The 22,399-nt window shown below is 34.9% G+C and overlaps 1 protein-coding gene across 1 annotated transcript in view; it reads left to right on the forward strand.

Moving 5' to 3' along the window:
- Positions 1 to 22,399, forward strand: part of PIGK (phosphatidylinositol glycan anchor biosynthesis class K) — a 128,949-nt gene that overhangs the window by 18,058 nt on the left and 88,492 nt on the right. The window contains exons 4-8 of the mRNA XM_065910773.1: positions 8,733 to 8,868; positions 10,564 to 10,675; positions 12,543 to 12,639; positions 16,218 to 16,335; positions 16,545 to 16,655. Of these exons, the coding sequence (XP_065766845.1) occupies positions 8,733 to 8,868; positions 10,564 to 10,675; positions 12,543 to 12,639; positions 16,218 to 16,335; positions 16,545 to 16,655 (574 nt within the window). The remainder of the gene's footprint in view (positions 1 to 8,732; positions 8,869 to 10,563; positions 10,676 to 12,542; positions 12,640 to 16,217; positions 16,336 to 16,544; positions 16,656 to 22,399) is intronic.

Below are 22,399 nucleotides of genomic sequence, written 5' to 3' on the forward strand. Positions count from 1 at the left end.
CTGTAGTAGATTTTATAACTATTCCCTGAGTCCTACTTTTGGGATCCATGGGTAGGATCATCTCACCAAGGGAACTTCAGATTCATTTCTTTCTATCAGATTAACTTCAATTTATTCTCTATCTTCTTACTGTTTATGTTCCTCAGGATGCACTTTTGTATTTTTGGTCAGTTGTCCCTTTTAACTTCTTTCTCAAGTAATAAATATTAGAATTATAAATGCAAATTCCAATAATGTTGTAAATTAAAAAAGAAAAAAATATCACTAACTGCCTATTATTGTTGTTTTGAAAATCAAGTTGGTAACATAGCTTTTGACTAACAATTCTTTAGGCTGCTGTGAATTAGATCTTATACATAAGAGAGTATTGTGTAAGATGGAGCATTAATAAGATACTTCAGGGATTTTCTTGTATAATTTTCCATTAAAATAATATGGAGAAGGCCATAGATATAGTTCTTTGGAGATGCTTGTGGCTTTCCAATAAGGTCAGCCAAAGTGGACCGCTATTTTTGGCCTCCTTTTCTACCACCCTGCAGCATACATTCACTATCTACCATAATTCAGATACTGTGATAGGCATTTTATAATGAATTATTTCATCTATCTCTTGAGACCTTTATGGGAGAACTCCCTAGTCGCCATTTTCATATTAAAAACTCTTATTCAGAATGGTTAAATGACTTGCATAAAGTACCATTAAATAATAAAACCAAAATTTGAATTCAGGTGTTGTGATTTTATGGCTGGAGCATTTCTATTATTTCACAGCTGTCTCTTCCCTAAGAAATTACAGCAGATAATATTTATGTAACATTTACAATTAGAGAATTCTTGTTATAACATGATCTCATTTTATTCTTATGACAGTCTTATAGAGGTTGTTTTAATTATGCACAATGGTCATTTAATACCTTATTTAATTAGAAATGTATATCTACATGTTGAATGTAGTGCTTATGAAAACCATTAATATTAATTGAGTAATATAATGAATGCCTCTCCTATTTTCTCATTTTAACTTTTTTCCGTAGCCTTTACTGTTGCCTGAGTTTCATTATTTCGTGCTTCGTGTACTTCATGCCTCTGTACTTCAGCTGCTTTGTAGCTGTTTATTCCTTGTTTCTAGTGTCTTTCGCCCTCCAGCTCATCCTACACACAGCTGTTAGAATTATCTTTCTCAGATATTGCTTTCGTCTTTTAACTCCCACGATCAACAACCTGCAGTGCCTGTTGTTTCTCTAAAAAATTACATAAATTTCAACCAGCCTTCAGTCTTTACTGCTTTGTTAATAATAACTTACTGCATTCTTCTGTTGATTTGTTCTGATGTCTACTACATAATACTTATTAACTTCTATTTCCATTTTTTTTTAATCATTCATCCTTCTTAGAGTGCTTAGAATATCCTCCGTGCTGTCCTTTCCTACGCATAAAACTTTCTTTCTTTGTGTTGCTATGTAGAACTTTGTACAGGGAGGTCACTGAGTGATATTTTTTTAAACCATTACCATTAATTTATAAAATTTTCTCAATAATAAATATATATTTAAAATTTTATTCTACTATTTTTGTTTTATAATTTTGCCTCATTTTTTGTGAACAAAAGGACTAAAACAGTAGTAAAATGCTTTGTAAATAATTTGTAATATATTATTGTAGTTATTGTGAAGATAATATTAACTTATACCTTTGAGTGTTCTGCTTCTTGTCGTGTGTCATTTCCCAACAGTTTTTTCTCATATTCTATAAAAATATAAATAATAATGTTTGAATATCGATCCTTATGTATTCTGAGCAGTCTTGTTGTTTTATTCTCACGTTGGCAGCTGATCTGTCTACCACTCCCTGTGATGTTCTTGGTGAAGTCCATAATATCTTGAGTAGGTAAACATTTAGAATAGTTAAGAAGCCAGAATGTGCTCTGAGGAGGAGAATAGTGACGATGGTAAAAGGAACATTTGGCCACTACTGTCATGCTCTTATGTTTAGATAAGATCCATTTGTAAGACTTAGAAGACCTTTAAGAGTTTTATGGGGCAAATGAGAAATTTCTTTATTGATTTCTAAACAGATAGGAGTACTGTGTATGGACTGCTGAAATGAGAGATGCTTTTTCTTGATCAATACCACAATGTCTTCATTCCTGACACTATCTTCATATCTGGTAACTTGATTTCTTTGACTTTGTTCTTCTTTGGAACCGTCTTGTCTATTCTTGGGTCTTGTTCTTCCATATTAAGTTTACAATCAGCTTGTCAAGTTCTTAAAACCCTGTTGGGATTTTGATTTGCATTACAGTAGATTAATTTAAAGAGAGTGGACTTCCCTATGGTATTAAATCATTCAATTTATGAAAAGGTATATTTTCATTTAATTAGATGTTTAACAGCTTTCAAATAAGCCTCAGAATTTTGAATTTTTATTTTTTGATAGAATTTTTAGCTGTCAGTTTTTTTCCTTTTTTGGTTGATTCTATAAGTGGTACCCTTTACAAATACATTTTCTTCTGTTGTGCTTGCAACACAAACAGAAGTTCGTGGATTGGAAAAATTAATATTGTTGAAATGTCTGTGCTACCCAAGTGTCTATACTACCCAGTGCAATCCCTATCAAAATTCCAATGGCATTTTTCACAGAAATAGGAAAAACAACCCTAAAGTTTGTATAAAACCTTAAAAGACCCCAAATAGTCAAAGCAGTCTTGAGAAAGAAGAACAAACTAGGGGCATCACATGCCCTGATTTCAAACTATATTATAAAACTGTAGTAATCAAAGCAGTATGAAAGTGTTAGCTACTTAACTGTGTCTGACTCTTTGTGACCCCATGGACTGTAGCCCACCAGGCTTCTCTGTCTATGGAATTCTCCAGGCGAAAATACTGGATTGGGTTGCCATTTCCTTCTCCGGGGGATCTTCCTGACTCAGGGGTCAAACCTGGGTCTCCTGCATTGCAAGCAGATTCTTTATCATCTGAGCTATCAGGGAATCAAACAAGTATAGAATTGGTATAAAAACAGTTACATAGACCAGTGGAACAGAATAGAGAGCCCAGAAATAAATTCATGCATATATGATTAGTTAATTTATGGCAAAGAAGCCAAAAATATACTATGGAGAAAGAGCAGTCTCTTCAATAAATGGTGCTGGGAAAACTAAACAGTGACATATAAAAAACTGAAATTAGAACATTTTCTCACACCATACAGAAAAATAAAATGGATTAAAGACTTGAATGTAAGACCTGAAACCATTAAACTCCTAAGGGCAAACACTGGCAGTAAACTCTTTGACATCAGTCATAGTGATGAATTTTTGGGGGTTTGACTCCAAAAGCAAAAATCAACAAATGAGACTACATCAAACTGAAAGTACAGGAAAGGGAACCATCCATAATGAAAAGGCAATCTACTGAATGGGAGAAAATATTTGCAAATCACATATCTGGTAAGGGGTTAATGATCAAAATATATAAAAAACTCATAAACTGAATGGGCTTCCCAGGTGGCACTAGTGGTAAAGAACCTGCCTCCCATTGCAGGAGACATAAGAACTGTGGGTTCCATCCCTGGGTCAGGAAGATCCCCTGGAGGAGGACACGGCAACCCACCCCAGTATTCTTGCTTGGAAAATCCCATGGACAGAGGAGCCTAGAGGGCTGCAGTCCAAGGGTTGCAAAGAGTTGAACACAACTGAAGTGACTTAGCTGCCGACTTAGCACATACCCATAAACTGAATAGTAAAAAAACAATCCAATCAAAAAATGAGCAGAGGGGACTTCTCTGGTGGTCAGTAGTTAAGAATCTGCCTGCCAGTGCAGGGGATATGGATTCAATCCTTGTTCCAGGAAGATTTCGCATGCCTTGGGCAACTGAGCCCCATGCCACAACTCCTGAAGTCTGCATGTTCTAGAGCCTGTACTCCTTAACAAGAGAAGACACCGCAATGAGAAGCCCACACACCTTGACTAGAGATTAGCCCCTGCTTTCCACAACTGGAGAAAGCCCATGCGCTGCAACAAAGACCCAGTGCAGCCCAAATAAATGAATAAATAAAAAACTAAAATTTTAAAAATGAGCAGAAGATCTGAACAGACATTTCCCCAAAGAAGATACAATGAAAATGAGTTTGTTGGTCAGTTGTATCTGACTCTTTGTGACCCCATGGACTGTAGCCCACCAGGCTCCTCTGTCCATGGAATTCTCCAGGCAAGAATACTGGAGTGAGTAGCCACTTCCTCCTCCAGGGGATCTTTCCGACACAGGGATCGAACCCGAGTCCTGCATTGCAGGCTGATTTTTTACCATTTGAGCCACCATATGCTGATGGCCAATGGGTACATGAACAGGTGCTTAGCTGTTCACTAAGCGTCAGGGAAATACAAACAAAAACCTTAGCTATTACTGTAAATAATCTAGAGATGATATAAAGTATAGAGAGAATGTTGGTATGTAGAGTATATGCAAATACCAAGGCATTTTATATATAGAACGTGAACATCTGTGGATTTTAGTAATTTTAGTAATCACAGGGATTCCTGGAACCAACCCCTTGCCAGCCAACCAGGGGACAACTGTATTGGGGAAGCAATAAAAGGAGCTGATGCATTTTATATCATGTGATTTTGGGTAGGTGCTAGGTTGTTCTGAGAAATAGGAGGGAAGAAAGACAATTGGTGGGGTGGAATACACACTAATTTACTTCTCTTTCTACCTTCTTTCTTTTTTCCTTTCCTTCTTCCTCCCTCCCCTTTTCAACCAGCAGATATGTATTGCGAGCATATGGTCTTTCAAATATACTTGCCAATTTTTGTAATTTCAACTGATGTGGAGATACAGGGAGAGAAAAGGGCAGAGAAGGAAACTATAATTTTCATGGAAAACCTAAGTGTTTGACTGGTGGCAGGGGGAGTGACCTCAAAATAAGTCAGACTCAACTCGACATTTCACCAGGGAAAGTGGTGATAATAATAAGTATTTCTAAGAAATTTCTGAGGAATTTCTAGTGGAAATTTGATAGAAATAATTTGTAATCTGTCACATTATATCTGACTCAGGAGGTGTTAAGAGGATAAGTGAAATTAACATTTGTGAACATAATTTAATTTTTTTGGAGAAAAGATATTTCACAGAGTTTTATATTAATGGTTTCCAAGAATTTGGCCATAGCTTGAGTGGGAGATTACTCAAGTCAGTAAAAAGGTAAGCTGACATTAAATCCTTATACCTACCCATTAACTTAAATTTAATTATATCGACTTCCAAGGCTTCAAATCATGAAATTGAGATGTTATTTCTAGAAAGTAAAACCTGTATTAGTCAGAAATTAATTTACCTAAACTGTTTTTCTCCACCATACTGGAAGCAGAGACAATCAAATAGATCATATAAGGGAGCTTATTCTACAAATATATTTTCATATTTATTCTGGATAAGTAAAAGTTAACTTACTATTCTGTAGTTCTTCTATCTATATTGTTATACTTAATAAAAATAGATATTAAAATGTTAACTTTGATCTACTGATAAAGAGTTTTAGTAGATTGCACTTACTCAAGAAAGTAGTTTAGATATGGTCTCCCGCCCCATTTGTTTATTTAGATGTTTAGCTCTTGCGCTAGGTTTTTATAAACTGACGAACACTGACAAATTTTTTGCCTACAGAGCTATAACCACATATTATAAGACAATGTAGATATATGGTCAAACTCACATTAATACACATCACCATTTGATCAATTATATAATAATTATCAAGTAGCCAAGTGAGTATACAACTCAAAAGTCATAAAAATTAGATGTCTGTTCAGTTCACTAACAGAAACCCACTTCCTGTTTTGAAAGGGAGGTTGGGAAGAGAAGGAAAAAAGCACACTTCAAGCAAAAATAATAACTGGTGAACAACTTCTAGTAGGTGTAGAAGAATGACAAGAGCTTCAAAAGTGTTATGACTAAGAAATTTTTAGCTACAGTAACAAAACATCTTTAACTTTAAAAAATATTTACTAATTAAAGAGCATATTCTTTATATTCTGCAGAAGATAAAGGCAAGATCTTACTAGAAATATTTAATAGCCTTCTCGCATTCCATTTTAGGCTCTTCTGTTGTTGTACACAAAAGTGCAAAGATTAAATTAATTGTACAGCTTTTTTTCTTGGAGGTGTTAAAAGATATACTTCTTTGTACAATGTAGATTTTCAAAATGCAGATTTTCCATAACAGCACAAATGAGATTTATGGGACGATATTCAATAACATCATATGACTTGTGGGCTTCCTTGGTAGCTCAGTGATAAAGAATCCACCTGCCAATGCAGGAGGCACAGGTTCCATCCCTGAGTTGGGAAGGTCTCCTAGAGGAGGAAGTGGCAACCCACTCCAGTATTCTTGCCTGGAGAACTCCATGGACAGAGGAGCCTGGTGGGCTACAGTCCATGGGGTTGCAAAGAGTCAGGTATGACTGAACGAGTAACACTTCACTTTCATATATAAATGATTTGACAGTGAGACCCAGTCAGATTTTTTTCCCTCCAGACAAGAGTTCTGAACATTTCTTAACTTTTAGAAACAATGCATTAGAATATATGGTTGAATTTGTAAACTTTTGAAATTCAGTCTCTTTTCTGTCCTGTTTTTCATATATTGTCTCCAGATACCATGATTTTTTATGATATATTGATTATGTTAGCCAAAGGTTATAATACTTACATTGAAGCTCAAAATTATCTATCAGAAAAGTGTTGATTGAATTTATAATTTTATGCTGAAGTGATTACTTCTTTATGAAATTGACATTTAATTTCAAGGAATGAATTTAACCTTCAGCCGAAAACATGGCCTAAAGGAATAATCTTATATTGAGATTTATAGGTCAGCTCATTTTTGTTTAATAGTAGTTGTATAACAAAAAAGGTATGGTTGCTAATAACTTAATATAAATCATTTTAAGTAAAATGAGAAGATATATTTTCCATTTTAAGAGCAATAACTTTAACCATTTTGTGAGAATGAATCAGTAACAGCTGAAGATCTGATCTTTGAATGTGGCAGGGTTGGAACCCTTTCAAAATAGAAATTTAGCCAGTTTTTAAGAAAAATCACAATGTTTCAGTTCTGAACTTTAATGTATTTGGAACATATGCGGAAGAACATTTTCTTCTTGCTATCTCCTGCCAGACTAATTATGTATGCCATATTAATTTTTCCCTTATGTTGGGGAAGCTCAAGTATATGGTAGAATAAAGAATTGCCTGATTCATGTTCACTCATTTTAGTGGTAAGATCAAGATGAGAAGAATTTAAGAGACACGTTGTAATTTTCTCTCAAAGAAAATTCACACAAAAAATGAAAATGTTTCATTCACTCAGTTAGTGTTTCTTGAATGTCTACTATATGCCAGGCTGTATTTCTAAGCCTGAGTGATACAGCAGTGAAGGACAGAAAAAGCCCCTGCCCTCAGAGAAGTGCTCATATTCTAATAGGGGTGGTGATGGGAAATGATTTCAGATTTGTAAATGACCTGTATAAAAGAAAGCATGTAGTGAGAACAGAGCACTTTAGCTAAGATTGGAATGATAGGAAGATTTGGGAGGAAAGAAGTCTAAATTTGGTCAGTAGTCCCTGAATTGGAAAAGGTTTAGCATGTTCCTGAATAGTGTGGAAGGAGCATAGTGAGCTTGGCTGTTAGGGGTGAAGTGAGAGAGAGAGAGAGAGAAATAGAGAGAGAGAGAGACAGAGATCACATTAAGCCTTGCAGACCATGTAAGGAGTTTCTGTTTTCCTCTGATTATAATGGGGAGTCCTTGAAAGATTTTAAGTGAGAAAGTTTAATGATTTGACTTGTTTAAGGAAGGGCTCTCTGGTGGCTCTAAGGAGAACGAACCATAGGAAGATGGGAGTGGAAGCAGGAAGCCAGATGGGAGCTATTCCAGCATCTAGTCCAGCATCAGCTAGAGAGATGGTGGCTGATTTCAGGGGGATGGAGTGGAGCCAGTGAAGAATGATTGCACTGGAGATGTGTTCCTGTGGTACAGAGACTGCACTTGCTGATGGATTGTATGTTTTCATACTAAAGCGTTTGAGATTCTGAAAAGTAAAATTTTTGGACTATCACAGTTTAACTCTGTAAGTCTTGAGAGAGTCAGATATTACTAAAATTAAAAGCAATGTTTGGGGAGGACAGTGTAACTCTTTCATCTTAGCTTCCTTTTGCTACATGGCATAAAGTATACTGTGTTGGAAAAAAAATTGAGTTAGTAACTCCCAGTTCTGTGGATAAGTTCATGCCAGATTTTTCCGATTTCTTTTCTTTAAAACTTACACTACATAGGGACATATTAAAAATTTTTTTTTAATATAAGCACTTTTAAATATGTGCTCAATAATTGTTTTGGGTTATTTTTAATAAAGAATGAAAATAATTGCCACATGATATGAATAAAATATGGGCTTTGCAGGTGGTGCTAGTGATAAAGAACCTTCCTGCCAATACAGGAGACAGACATGGGTTCCATTCTTGGGTCGGGAAGATCCTCTGGAGGGGAGGGCATGGCAACCCACTCCAGTATTCTTGCCTGGAGAATCCCAGGGACAGAGAAACCGGGAGGGCTACAGTCCATAGGGTCACAAAGAGTTGGACACTACTGAAGACCTAGCACGTATATAAAGTATATCTTTTTAACTTTTTGATTTTATCGAAATAGTATATTTACTAAAATTTTCTTTTCCTAGCCACATTGTTCTGATGCTTGCAGATGATATGGCATGCAACCCTAGAAATCCTAAACCAGCTACAGTGTATAGTCACAAGAATATGGAACTGAATGTGTATGGAGATGATGTAGAAGTGGATTATAGAAGTTATGAGGTAAAATGTTTAATGTGGCAACATTTTTGAAATGTAGCTTTCACTTTTAAGTTCTAACAGAGTGGTAGAATAAAATAATCTTATTCTTTTTCTTTAAACTTTGTACAGTTGTCACTGTAGCCTTGACAATCTGCAGTTTCTGGAATTCATATTAAGGAAACAGTATATGAGTAAAAGTATCACAGCATGAAAATTTCATATATGTATCTAGGATAGAACAACTCTATCTTGGCTTCTGTATTATTTTACTGAGGTTTAGTGTATCAACTTCCTTTTATAGTAAGTGTATTCTTTGTTTTTCATATTTGATCTAAAATTTCAAGTTTTATATTTTCAGTAAATATATTAATTATGGAAATATTAAAATGACTGATACTACTTAAAGGTAACCACTTTTAATATGCCTCTAGTGTTTTTATGCACGTATGATTAAAAATAAATTTAAAAAATGGCACTGTACTCTATTTTCTGCCTTTGAAACTTTATTTTAAATTTAATAGTGTGTTTAGCATTTCAAGTCTTTCTTGATAAAAGTCTTCCTCAGTAATCCTTCCCCATTCACTAAGCCTACCAAAAGTAAGACACAGTTTCCCATGTTCCCAGACCTGTTTTGAAGAAATTAATATCTTTTCCCAGGCTGTAAGTTCCTTAAGGACATGTATCTTCTGTATCTTATACCTAGCGGGTTCTTACAGCCCTCTGAAGGCACTCAGAAATGTTTGTTCAACACTTAAATGTTTGTGAATGTTGGACTTTTTCTTGTTCTTTTTTGGTCATTGTAAAATGTAGACCAAGTACTTCCCTTTGTTAGCCAACAAGAAGTCCTGTTAAAAGAAACACCCTTTTGGTGTCTTCTGAGAAAATGTAAACCAAACAACTTACACATACACTCACAGACACACACTCATAGACACATACTCACCTAGGGAAGAGTTGAACAAGAAAGCTGGGTTGATTTTCTGCTTTTAAAATTTAGATCTGTATAATATAACTTGAAATTAGCATTATACTTCCAAGAACTTAAATATCTTTCAAAGCATCCTGGAGATGCAGAAATTCCTGGTTGGAAAATCTGGCTTGCAGTGTTATGAATTTTTTTACATAATAAAGTTACCGCTAATGAAATTTAAGTAACAAAATGCATTAAAAAATTAAAGATGTATAATATCAGGGTTATTTATGGATCTATCCTTATGGTTTTATTTTTATGATTTATTATGGACCTGTCTTTTGTTGTTGATCTAGAATTGACTAAGTAGGTATTTTTTACTGTAATTAATGGTAATTGACTGTATTAAGTGCAGTAGTTACAATATTGGTAAATTTGTTTATATTTGTATATTTTATATCTTCCCAAAGAACTGCCTGTGAAGACAGATTAATAATCTATTTTCAGTTTTTGGCAATACTTTGTATAGCATTTGAACTTTTAAAATTTATAATTAGCTTAGTTTTCCCCAAACTAGTTTTTTGTTGGTTTTTAGTATTTTGTAAAGAATGGAAACAAAGTTATTTTGAAGTGTATATTTAAATAAATATATTTTAATTGAATTATATTTCTCTTTTTAAGTTTTATTTTTAATTTATGCTGAGTAATACATAGAGAAAGAAGAAGGAAAGTTTTTAAAAGTTGGAAAAACAATTGATAGGTTTACCCAAGTTCTATTTCATCTGATTTCTAAGTTTTTTCCTCAGGTAACTGTGGAGAATTTTTTACGGGTGTTAACTGGGAGGATTCCATCTAGCACGCCTCGGTCAAAACGTCTTCTTTCTGATGATCGGAGCAATATTCTTATCTATATGACAGGTAATTTTTCAATTTAGATATTTAATGATAGAATATGCTGACTCTTTTTCAAAAAGGAATTTGCATGGAAGGAAATTTAAATACCTTAAATTATTTTTGGCTAAAATAGTTTGTTATGAAGTTCTCTTTTCTCATAATGTATGACAACTTGAAGTGATATTTGAAAACAGTGTATTACTTATCAGCTGATGATAAAACGGGGGCAGAATGATTTTTAGATGTCACACAGCAAGAGAGTGACTCTTACCTAGTGGTTTACTTTTCTTTATCATGGGGCATTTATTTATAACTTTAAAAATTCAGTCAATTTATAAGCTTTATAAATTAACCCAGCGGAGTTAATGAAGTCAGGAAACTTCATTTTCATCTACCTGACATGTACAAGAAATTTTCACTCTTCTGTGGCAGATAAGATGAAGTATAGTCTTGTAGCTTGGCTTTATTTGATGTACTAAGCAAAAGGTTTTATTTATATTTCCTCCCTCATTAGACACAACTCTATATCAGGGCACTCACCACTCTAGTCAGATACTTATGTGCAGTGCACAACCCATAAGTCATATGTGAGAGCCCTGAAAATCAGCACCAAGATCTTTAGGTTGTGAGAATGAAATGAATTAATATACACAATGATTAAGAATAGTGTGTGGTGTATAGTAAACCTCAATAAACAATACCTATTGCCATTTTTTACCATTATATTACCATAATTACAAGCCTTCCTATTACATAGGCTGCCAAACTTTTTCTGAGTCTGTTGGTACTCTTTCAGGATAACTGCAGGTTTGGGAGAAATTCCAGTGTTAAAGATTGAACTGGCAAACCATGGCCCATAGAAGGGCTGCCTGTTTACAAAATAAAGTTTAATTAAAACACAGTTGCATCTATTTGTTTTATATATTCTCAGAATATATAAATTTGTTTTAAACATTGTCAAAATATATGGCAGAGTCCAGTAGTTGCAGCAGAGACCAAATGACTCACAAGCCTAAAACATTTACTACTTGGCTGTTTACAGAAAAAGTTTGCCAGAGTGGTGAGTGCCCTGCTATAGAGTCTAATGAGGGAGGAAATATTTTTTATCCCACAAAGGCATATACTAACCACGGTTAAGCTCATAGGACTGCTTATATTCTGAAGGGGAACTGAGATAGATTTTTCTACTTTGATAGGCAGTGGGAAGTACCTTTTAAAATTTACACAAAAGGCCTATATTGGCATGCTATTGATGGTCTTACTCATACATTTCTTACTTTACAGCTGAGGAAACTGTGGCATAGAAGTGTTATTTGCCTAGGGTAACACAGTCATTAAGCGGTAAAGCTAACTTTTGTAATCCAGACAGAGAGCATGGCTCTCTCATGCATTTTGAATGTCATGATCTTCTGGTCAGCTCTCATAGTACAGTGGCTGATGGTTATGAAAGCGTAATTTTTTAGGTGAAAACTGCATTTCCTAGAGTTACAACATTTCAAGTATACACTGTGAACGGTGCTTGCTTACTAAGGCACTAGCTAGTGTCTTCAACTCCTTTCTCACCAAAAGTGTTTGCCTGGTATTTGAGAAATGTTTATCTATGGAAACCTCATTTCTGACATAATAATGGAACCAGTGAAAAAGTATAAATATGCTTTTATAAAACTGAATGATAAGAAAGCTCTTAAATATATATCTACTATATTTTACACAGTCTATCTTATTCTGTTTAATTGGTATAGTAGAAAAATTAAGTACTTTTAACCATAGAGTATGTAATAACAAGTGATATTAAAATATTGCCATGAATGAAGTGAATGTTAATATCTAGATGTTTGCAGTTTGCATTTAAAAGAAGTGTCTGTTTGATCTTTCTGACCCTTCCTATAAGGACATGGTGGAAATGGTTTCTTGAAATTTCAGGATTCTGAAGAAATTACCAACATAGAACTTGCAGATGCTTTTGAACAAATGTGGCAGAAAAGACGGTAATAAATGACTACTTTTCATAAGATAAATTAGTACCCAATTTTTCCATGGTTAGTAGATTTACAAATCTTGTGAGATTTAAACTTACTTTTATGTTACTTCTTCTAACTTTAGATTTATGTTTGTTGTTTCTATAGAACTGAATTATATTTTCTTTTTTTTTTTCTAGCAATTACACACTATGGCAGTAGTTTTATTATATTTTAGAGAAGTATGAACTGAATTCTTTTTAAAGGAAAAATTTAGATTTCTTAAAGAGCATGGAAAAAGTTCACCTTTTAAGATAATCTCTCTTATTATTTCTCATCCTTTTTGAAGAAAATAAGATTCCTAATAACCAAGTGCCCCATTATTTAGGGGGATTGTGAACATACATTTATTTCTTATCTTGTTTTTATTCTTACTTTTTGCACATTCTTGGACTCTTCATGTGATGACAACATATTATTTCTTCTTTGGGAAAAATGCTGAATTTAGTATAAAATTTGTAGCAGCTCACATTAGCAATGATATATTATTAGTAATCTGGTAAGCACTCTTTTAGTTGAAAGTTGTTATGTGGACTAAGTGAATTTAAATGAGTAGTTGAACATACAGATGGCTAGTAAGCACGTGAAAAAAATCCTCATTATCACTAAATATTAGAGAAATGCAGATCAAAACAGTGAGATATCACCTCAACACCAGTCAAAATGGCCATCATCAAAAAATCTACAAACCATAAATGCTGAAGAGGATGTGGAAAAAAGGAAACCCTCTTGCACTGTTGGTGGGAACCTAAATGGTTACAGTCATTATGGAGAACAGTATGGAGATTTCGTAAAAATTGGGAACAAAACTACCATTTTATGGGCGTATACCCTGAGAAAACGACAATTCTAAATTTCTGGATTGGGATTCCTGGGTTGAGAATATCTGTGGGAGAAGGGATAGGCTACCTACTCCAGTATTCTTGGGCTTCCCTTGTGACTCAGCAAAGAATCTGCCTGCAATGTGGGATACCTGGGTTTAATCCCTGGGTTGGGAGATCCCCTGGAGAAGGGAAAGGCTACCCACTCCAGTATTCTGGCCTGGAGAATTCCGTGGACTATATAGTACATGGGGTCGCAAAGAGTCAGACATGACTGAGCGACTTTTACTTACCCCAGTGTTCATTGCAGCACTGTTTACAACAGCCAGGACATGGTAGCAACCTAAATACCAATCAATGAATGAATGGATAAGGAAGCTGTGGTACATATATATACAATGGAGTATTACTCAGTCATAAAAAGGAATACACTTGAGTGAGTTCTAGTGAGGTGGATGAACTTAAAGCCTGTTATACAGAGTGAAGTAAGTCAGAAAGAAAAAAGCAAATATTCTATATTTGTACATATATATGGAATCTAGAAAAATGGTACCGATGAATGTATTTGTGGGGCAGCAATAGAAATGCAGACATAGAGAATGGATTTGTGGACACAGCGGGGGAAGGAGAGGGTGGGACAAATTGAGAGAGGAGATTGAAGCATAAACACTACCATATGTAAAGTAGATAGCCAGTGGGAATTTGCTCTATGACACTGAGATCCCCACCAGGTGCTCTGTAACAGCCTAGATGGGTAGGATGGGATGGGAGGTGGGAAGGAGGTTAAAAAGAGAGAGGACATTTGTATACCTATGGCTGATTTATGTCACTGTAAGGCAGAAACCAACACAACATTGTGAAGCAATTGTCTTCCAATTAAAAATCAATTAAAAAAATAAAGTATCAGTTGAATTGCTTTTAACTTGGTTATGCTCAACAAATGCTTATGGTTTACCTTCTAAACATATGGCACAGAGGGGAATAGGATGCTTACTGTGCCTTCAGAGTGTTTAAAATCTGGTAGAAAACAGAAATATGTACACAGCTATGCTACAAATTAAATATTCTAAGTACTGGATTATAAGCATAAGGAGAATGTATAGAAGTATCGAGACAGCTTTTGCTTGGTACTGATCTTATCTTATTCATAGCTATGTTTATTGAATGTATACTAGGCACTGGCACTGTGTTGCCATGTGTTGTTGTTCTGTTTAATTTTAATAACTCCATGAGGCAGATACATTATGATTCTCATTCTTAAAAGTGTCTAAATTGAGCCCAGTTTAAATAACTTGCCAAACTTTGCACAGCTCTTAAGTGCTCATGCTAGGATTCACATCCAAGTGGTCCCAAAGCTTACTCTCTTAATTGTCTTATTGTACTGCCTCTTGTAAATTTAGATGGTCCTGATCCCCAGAAGTATCCAGATTTTTGTCTCTGAACAAATGTGTCATATTCATTGTACCTTCTATCATCTGCTTAGATATCATTCGTGCTTTCTTTTTGGGTGTAGTGTTAGCTGTTTACCTAGATTCAGTATCTGAGAAAATATTATCTGCTTTCTATTTTCATTTTCATCAGCCAGGCAGCTCATTTTAAAATGTAGAGCTGATTATGTTATTCTTTCACTTTAAAAAAGCCTTTGATGGCTTCTTCAGATTTATAGGATAAGATCCAAACTTCACACGGGATACTTTACAGATTGGCCCTATCTTGGTGGCTCAGATGGTAAAGAATCTGCCTGCAATGCTGGAGACCCAGGTTCAATCCATGGGTCAGGAAGATCCCCTGGAGAAGGGAATGGCAACCCACTCCAGTATTCTTGTCTCGAAAATTCCATGGACAGAGGAGTCTGGCAAGCTACAGTCCTTTGGGTCACAGAGTCAGACACGATTGAGCAAGTAGCACACTACCTTTCTGAAACTAATTTCTCTCCATTTTACCAAATTAATTCTAAATCTGAACTGCACCATACTATTCCTTTACCCCCAACATTGATAGTTTTTATGTTTAGGTGCCTTAATATGGGCTTTTTCCTCTGCTGGAATGTGCTCTTCTTTCTTTACTAAAGAACATTCATCTCTCACTGCTCTTGCCAGACACATCACCTTTGTGTAACCTGCCTTTCCCTCTGTTTCTTTCTCAGTGCTCTTGGAACATTTGTGACTTTGTTAGACTCTACGCTTGTGAGGGCAGGGACTGTATTGCATCCCCAGCTTAGTGTCAGGCATGCTGTAGGCCCTCAATAACATTTGTAATACTCATTATATTCTGATTCAGTTACATGTTTACGTCTCTGTCTTCTAGTTAGATTTTGAGATCTTTGAGTATGGTGAGTGTCATATATATATATGTGTGTGTGTATTTTTTTTCCCCTAAAACTAGCTCAGTTTCTAGGACTGTGTGAGTGCCAGAGAAGTGCTTTTTGTTTTGAACATTTTTTCAGACTCTGAGTTGTATGTCATAGATAAGGGAAGGGAAGAGAGTTTGGGCAGCCACTTTGTGGTACAGCCACTGCATTCTGTTGACGTGGTTTCCCCAGATATGATTATACCTTTAAATTTTCTAGTATAGATATGTATTTGGAATTCTATTGAAAAGTCTCAAATTTTTAGCTGATGAAATGATTAAGATATGACTTAAATATCTTATGGAAGTATTATAAAATATTGATCAATATGATTAGCAGCATGATTCATGTCAAAGATACTATCACTTTTCTTTCAGATACAATGAGCTACTATTTATTATTGATACTTGTCAAGGAGCATCCATGTATGAGAGATTTTATTCTCCTAACATAATGGCTTTAGCTAGTAGCCAAGTGGGAGAAGATTCACTTTCGGTAGGTACATTTTTTTTTCCTGTTTGTAAATGGCATTGTTGGAATATGTAGCTATTTCTGAAATTACTTATGTGCTTTATAAATATATGTTATTTCGTATTCTTAGACTTTATATCTTAGATGGAAATTTTGATTATATTTTAAATATTGTGTTTTAATGATCATATCTCTTATTAGACACGTACTTTTTTTCTTTTGCTTTTTCATAGCATCAACCTGATCCCGCAGTTGGAGTCCATCTTATGGATAGATACACATTTTATGTCTTAGAATTTTTGGAGGAAATTAATCCAGCTAGCCAAACTAATATGAATGACCTTGTAAGTATTTGCTTGATTTGATTATAGCACGATAGCTGTGCTAACTTTCCTCGTACTTTTAGGGTACTCTTCCTTATGCTGAATGATGCAAAAGCAGTTTCTAAGAGGGAATTTCTTTGTAATATTGGCCCGCCTCAAGAAACAAGAAAATTCTCAACCGTCTAACTTTACATTTCAAAGGACTAGGAAAAGAAGAACAAAGCCTAAAGTTAGTAGAAGGAAAGAAATAATAAAGATCAGAGCAGAAATAAGTGAAATAATAGCTAAAAAGGCAATAGAAAAGACTGATGAAACTAAGAGCTGGTTCTTTGAAAAGATAAACAAATTAGCAAATCTTTAACCAGACAGACTTATTAAGAAAAAAAGAGCCCAAATAAATAAAATCAGAAAAGAAAGCAATCAATATTACAGAAATACAGAAGATCATAAGGGAACATTATGAACAGTTATATGCCAACAAAGTAGACAGCCTAAAAGAAATGTATAAATTCCTAGAAACATGCAGTCTTCCAAGACTAAATCATGAGGAATTAGAAAATCTGAATTACTAGTAATGAAATTGAATTAGTATTCCACTCTCCTCCCCACTAAATGCCAGCAAACAGAAGTCCAGATCTAGGTGGCTTCACAGGTGATTCTGCCAAACATTTAAAGAAGTTTAATACCCATCCTTCTCAAATTATTCAAAATAACAAAAACAAAATTGAAGAAGAAAGAACACTTCCAAAGTCACTTTATGAGGCCAGCATCACCCTGACACCAAAACAAAAGAATTGATACTACAAGAAAAGAAAATTGCAATCTAATGTCCCTGATGACTGTAGATGCAAAAATCCTCAACAAAATACTAGTAAACCAAATCCAACAATACTTTAAAAAGGATCATGCAGCATGATCAAGTGGGATTCATTCCAGGGATGCAAGGATGCTTTAACATTCACAAATCAATTATGTGATGCACTGCATCACCGAAATGACTGATAAAAATCATATGATCATTTCAGTAGATGCAGAAAAAACATTTTACAGAATTTAGCATCCATTTATGATAAAAACTCTTAACAAAGTGGGTGTAGAGAGAATATCCCTCAGTATAATAAAGGCCATATATGACAGATCCATAGCTAACATACTCAGTGATGAAAAGCTGAGAGAAAGCTTTTTCCTCTAAGATTAAGAACAAGACAAGGATGCCCACTCTTGCTGCTTTTATTCAATATAGTATTGGAAGTCTTAGCCACAGAAATTAGACAAGGAAAGAAGTAAAAGGCATCCAAATTGGAAAGAAGTAAAATTGTCTCTAATTGCAGGTGATGTTTTATAGAAATCCCTGGAGTCTCCACCAAAATACCATTAGAACTAAAGTTGTAGAATACAAAAATTTTGCCATTCAGTAAAGTTGTAGGATTAATATACAAAGGTTGATTGAATTTCTACACACTAATGAACTATTAGAAAGAGAAATAATTAAAGCAATCCCCCTTAAAATTGCATCAAAAAGAATTAAACACCTAAAGATAAATTTAGCCAAGGAAGTGAAAGACTTGTATTCTGAAAACTCTTAAATACTGATGAAAGAAATGGATGATGACACAATTAAGGAGAATAAATCCATGATTCTGATTTAGAAGAATTAATATTGTTAAAATGTTCCAAAATCCAAAGCAATCTACAGATTTCATGTAGTCCCTATCTATATACCAAAGGCATTTTTTTTTATAGAACTTGAATAACTAATCCTAAAATTTGTGTGGAACTGCAAAAGACCCCACCCTAGTAGCTAAAGTAACGTTGAGAAAAAAGAGCAAAGTTGGACATGTCACACTCCCTGAATCCAAAAAACTATGCTGCTAAGCAATAGTAGTCAAAACAAGTGTGGTACTGGGAGCCCTCTTATAGTTGCTTGATGGGACGCTGTCTGCCCATGATGAATCATCTAATAAAGCACAATACATTTTCAAATTTATTTCATTGAATTTAGTTTTTAACAGGTGGTAGCAGTGAGATTTGCAGTGAACTTCTAATGGCTTTCAGGGACAGCGAGAAACACAGGCATGGTACCCTGTGAACTCTTGAGTTCATTGTCTTTCTTGTTCTTTCCAGGGCCATTGGTAAGTTCCTTTTGGTTGAGCTCCATACTTTGTATCTTTGAGCTCATGATCTAATTGGCTTTCCACAGTTCATTAGTCTGTTGATTCTGTCTCTAGATTCCATATTGGGAACTGTGTTGGTTCGATATCTGTCTCCCCATCAGGAATCCTTTCCTAGATTCCCTGCTGAGAAGACTTGTGATAGCTGCAGCTTTCCTTTTGCTTGGCATCAGTCTGCAGTCCCCATTCTTTGAGGTCTGCTGATTCAGACCTTTCTTTAGTCTCTATTTTCTTTTTTTAGTTACTGTGCATTTCTTTTAATGTGCACCTGAAGTAAAGGCCATGTTCATGGCAGTCTCAGAAGCCAAAAGGCTGCAAAGATTTGTGGGTACAGGTCAGACATTTTAAAGTTGATAGAATGGTCATCACATAACCCAGGGACGCCCATGTTAGGATAAGTTGATTACAGAATGGGTTAGACTGACATCTCGGTCACTTGCCAACCTCAAGAAAACTGTGCAACAGATACACTGTGAAATACCCCATCATTCCCAACCCCACCACAAGTCCCTTTAGGTATTAGTTTGGCTCTGAGAAAACCAAAGGTCTGGCTAAAAGAAATGTGATCCTTTATGTCCAAATAGTTGAGCACACTGTCTTCCAGCTCACCTACTTATTTTAAGAGTTATGAATCCTGGAAGCTGCAATTATTTAGCATAATGACAAAGCTTTACTAAAATCAACCTAGAATTATGTTAGGAAGAATGTCCTAACACAATAACACAATAAGGTTAGGACACAAGAATGTCCTAACACAATAAGGTCAGTTAATAAGTACCCTTAAAAACAAGGGTTCCCAAATCAAACAAACCAAATGGAATACCTGATTTAATTTGTAAGCGGAAGTCTCCAAAAGCTTTCAGAATTTCAAAATAATTCACTAGAAGAGTCCTTGCAGAAGTCTAATGAAAAATTAAACCTAGAAAAGATATTTAAAACAATGCCTCAGCCTCCCCGATATCACCTTCTTGGGGGTTCATTATCAAAACTGGCCCAGAGATCAGTGTTTCAGTTGTGACCAACTGGGACACTGGAAAAGAAATTGTTTTTAAGGGTCTATGCAAGTTTTCCAACATCAAATAAAATGGCCCCATATGGGCCCCTCGCAAAGTTGGTGAAACAGGGATTTTTTGGGTAAAGTGCTAAATTATTTCCTTAAATATTTAAAGGAACTGAAAATACTCAACAACTAGTGAGAATTTATTTTGCCTTATACCCTAAGCTAGATATACCCAGAGGGAAACAGCCCAGCAACAGGTGGGTGGATGTCATTCCTTTTTGTGAGTCTCAAAACCTCTTCTGTTTATCTCAAAGTACTTGTAGATATTGGGACTTTGGAGACAGAATTGTTCTGCACTTAATCTGTGTCTTTGTGATACAGATTTCCTATTCCCATCTTCTTTGAGACTTAAGATCTGTTCTTTGAAATGCAGTTGTTTCTCATAAAAAAAAAGGGGGGGGTGATATTTGGAGATTGGGCAGATAAAAAAATCTTAGATGTGTATTTCACTAATATTGATAACTATAAGATCTCTGCATCTGTGTGTATCAACATATTTATGTTGTAGATATGCATGTGTATGTGTAACCTCTGGATGGTACTGCAAAATTATTTTGTAAAAGAGCTTTATTTAGTTAGTTTGACCTCAAGCTCATAAACATTGGGCATTCTGAAATTCTCAGAAATGTTAACAGAAACTAACTGAAATGCTTTTCAAAATTATGTGATCTAAGATATTTTTAGCGAATAAAAGTTAAAGGTTGTTGGTTAAAACAAACATCTCTTTAGAATTATCTAGGCTTGCAAGAAAAATAACTGGGTATGATGTATCCCTAAGTAATCTAAATAATTGTTAAGAGCAAGTAAGTAAATATGTTGTTTGATTGCTCTTTTGTGACTCCATGGACTATAGCCCACCAGCTGCTCTGTCCATGGGATTTCCCAGGAAAGAGTGCTGTAAAGGGTTGTCATTTCCTTCTCCAGGGGATCTTCCTGACCCAGGGATTGAACCCATGTGTCCTGCATTGGCAGGTGGATTCTATAGATAAACATAAGTAGGGTAAAAAGCTTTTAGTTGAGTTTTTCAAATTAGTTTTCCAAATCTTTTCAGTAAATTGAAACCTTAAAGTTTTGCCAAAATTAAGTTAAATGCTAGAAATGTGTTGAATATCTATTACAGATCTCTCCAAATTAAAGAAAATACTGAACCGTTGAATTATTGAACATAGGTTTGGGTCTATTTCTTTCTTTGGCCACACTGCATAGCTTGTAAGCTGTGGAATCTTAGGTTCCCAGCCAGGGATTGAACCTGGGCCCTTGGCCATGAAAGCATGGAGTCTTAACCACTGGACTGCCAGGGAAGTCCCCTTGTTTTCTTATTGTAGAAGAACTAAGATAAATTTGGGTTTATTAGTAAGGTTGTACCTTGTGGCTATACCTTCCACAATCTCTACCTTCACAAGTGGGTGATTGAGGCGCCACTTCCTTGGGAAAATCATATGAACCTTAATGAAAACCTTGGAATTTCTTGGAGTTATCACTGTCCCTATCATCCTTAATCCTCAGGTGAGGTTGCAAGAAGTAATGGGAAAAAAACTGGATTCAAGAGGAATAAGAATTAATAACATGAGACTAAATGAACTGATAAGGATGATTTTAATTTTTATGACTTTGTATTTATAAAGTATTGTGGGTTCTTTAATGTTTTTTTTCAGATTTAAAGAAATCTTTTCCCTTAAGCTGTCAACAACTTGGTAAGATATACCAAAGAACAAAGATGAAACATTTACTTTTTCTTCCTATCTGATCCCCCAAGTTCAGAAACTCTCAGTGAATATTCTTATTTTCATTCTCTTCGTAATAGGACACAATTAGAAACATTGACTGTATTAATCTGTTTTGCCTGGAATGTTTTATATTTGAGAGAGGTGTACATCAACTCAGATATGACCAGACAGCTTCAAGAAAACTGCTTGGAAAAATCAACCTGGTACTTTGCTTACGAAGTTCCAGTGATGCAATCTTAAAAAAGAACTTACATGGTCAATCATTATTCTTGTTGCACTTCTGTAAAAATCAGGCCAAGTTTAATACAGACAAATTAGTTTTACTGTGATTATCTTGGTTTAAAAAATGGGGTAAAATTATTTGTTCTAGTTCTGTGAAAAATACCGTTGGTAGCTTGATAGGGATTGCATTGAATCTGTAGATTGCTTTGGGTAGAATAGCCATTTTGACAATATTGATTCTTCCAATCCATGAACACGGTATGTTTCTCCATCTGTTTGTGTCCTCTTTGATTTCTTTCATCAGTGTTTTATAGTTTTCTATGTATAGGTCTTTTGTTTCTTTAGGTAGATATACTCCTAAGTATTTTATTCTTTTTGTTGCAATGGTGAATGGTATTGTTTCCTTAATTTCTCTTTCTGTTTTTTCATTGTTAGTGTATAGGAATGCAAGGGATTTCTGTGTGTTAATTTTATATCCTGCAACTTTACTATATTCATTGATTAGCTCTAGTAATTTTCTGGAAGAGTCTTTAGGGTTTTCTATGTAGAGGATCATGTCATCTGCAAACAGCGAGAGTTTCACTT

This window comes from Muntiacus reevesi, chromosome 1 (genome assembly GCF_963930625.1).
Source record: "Muntiacus reevesi chromosome 1, mMunRee1.1, whole genome shotgun sequence".
Taxonomy (NCBI): Eukaryota; Metazoa; Chordata; class Mammalia; order Artiodactyla; family Cervidae; genus Muntiacus; species Muntiacus reevesi.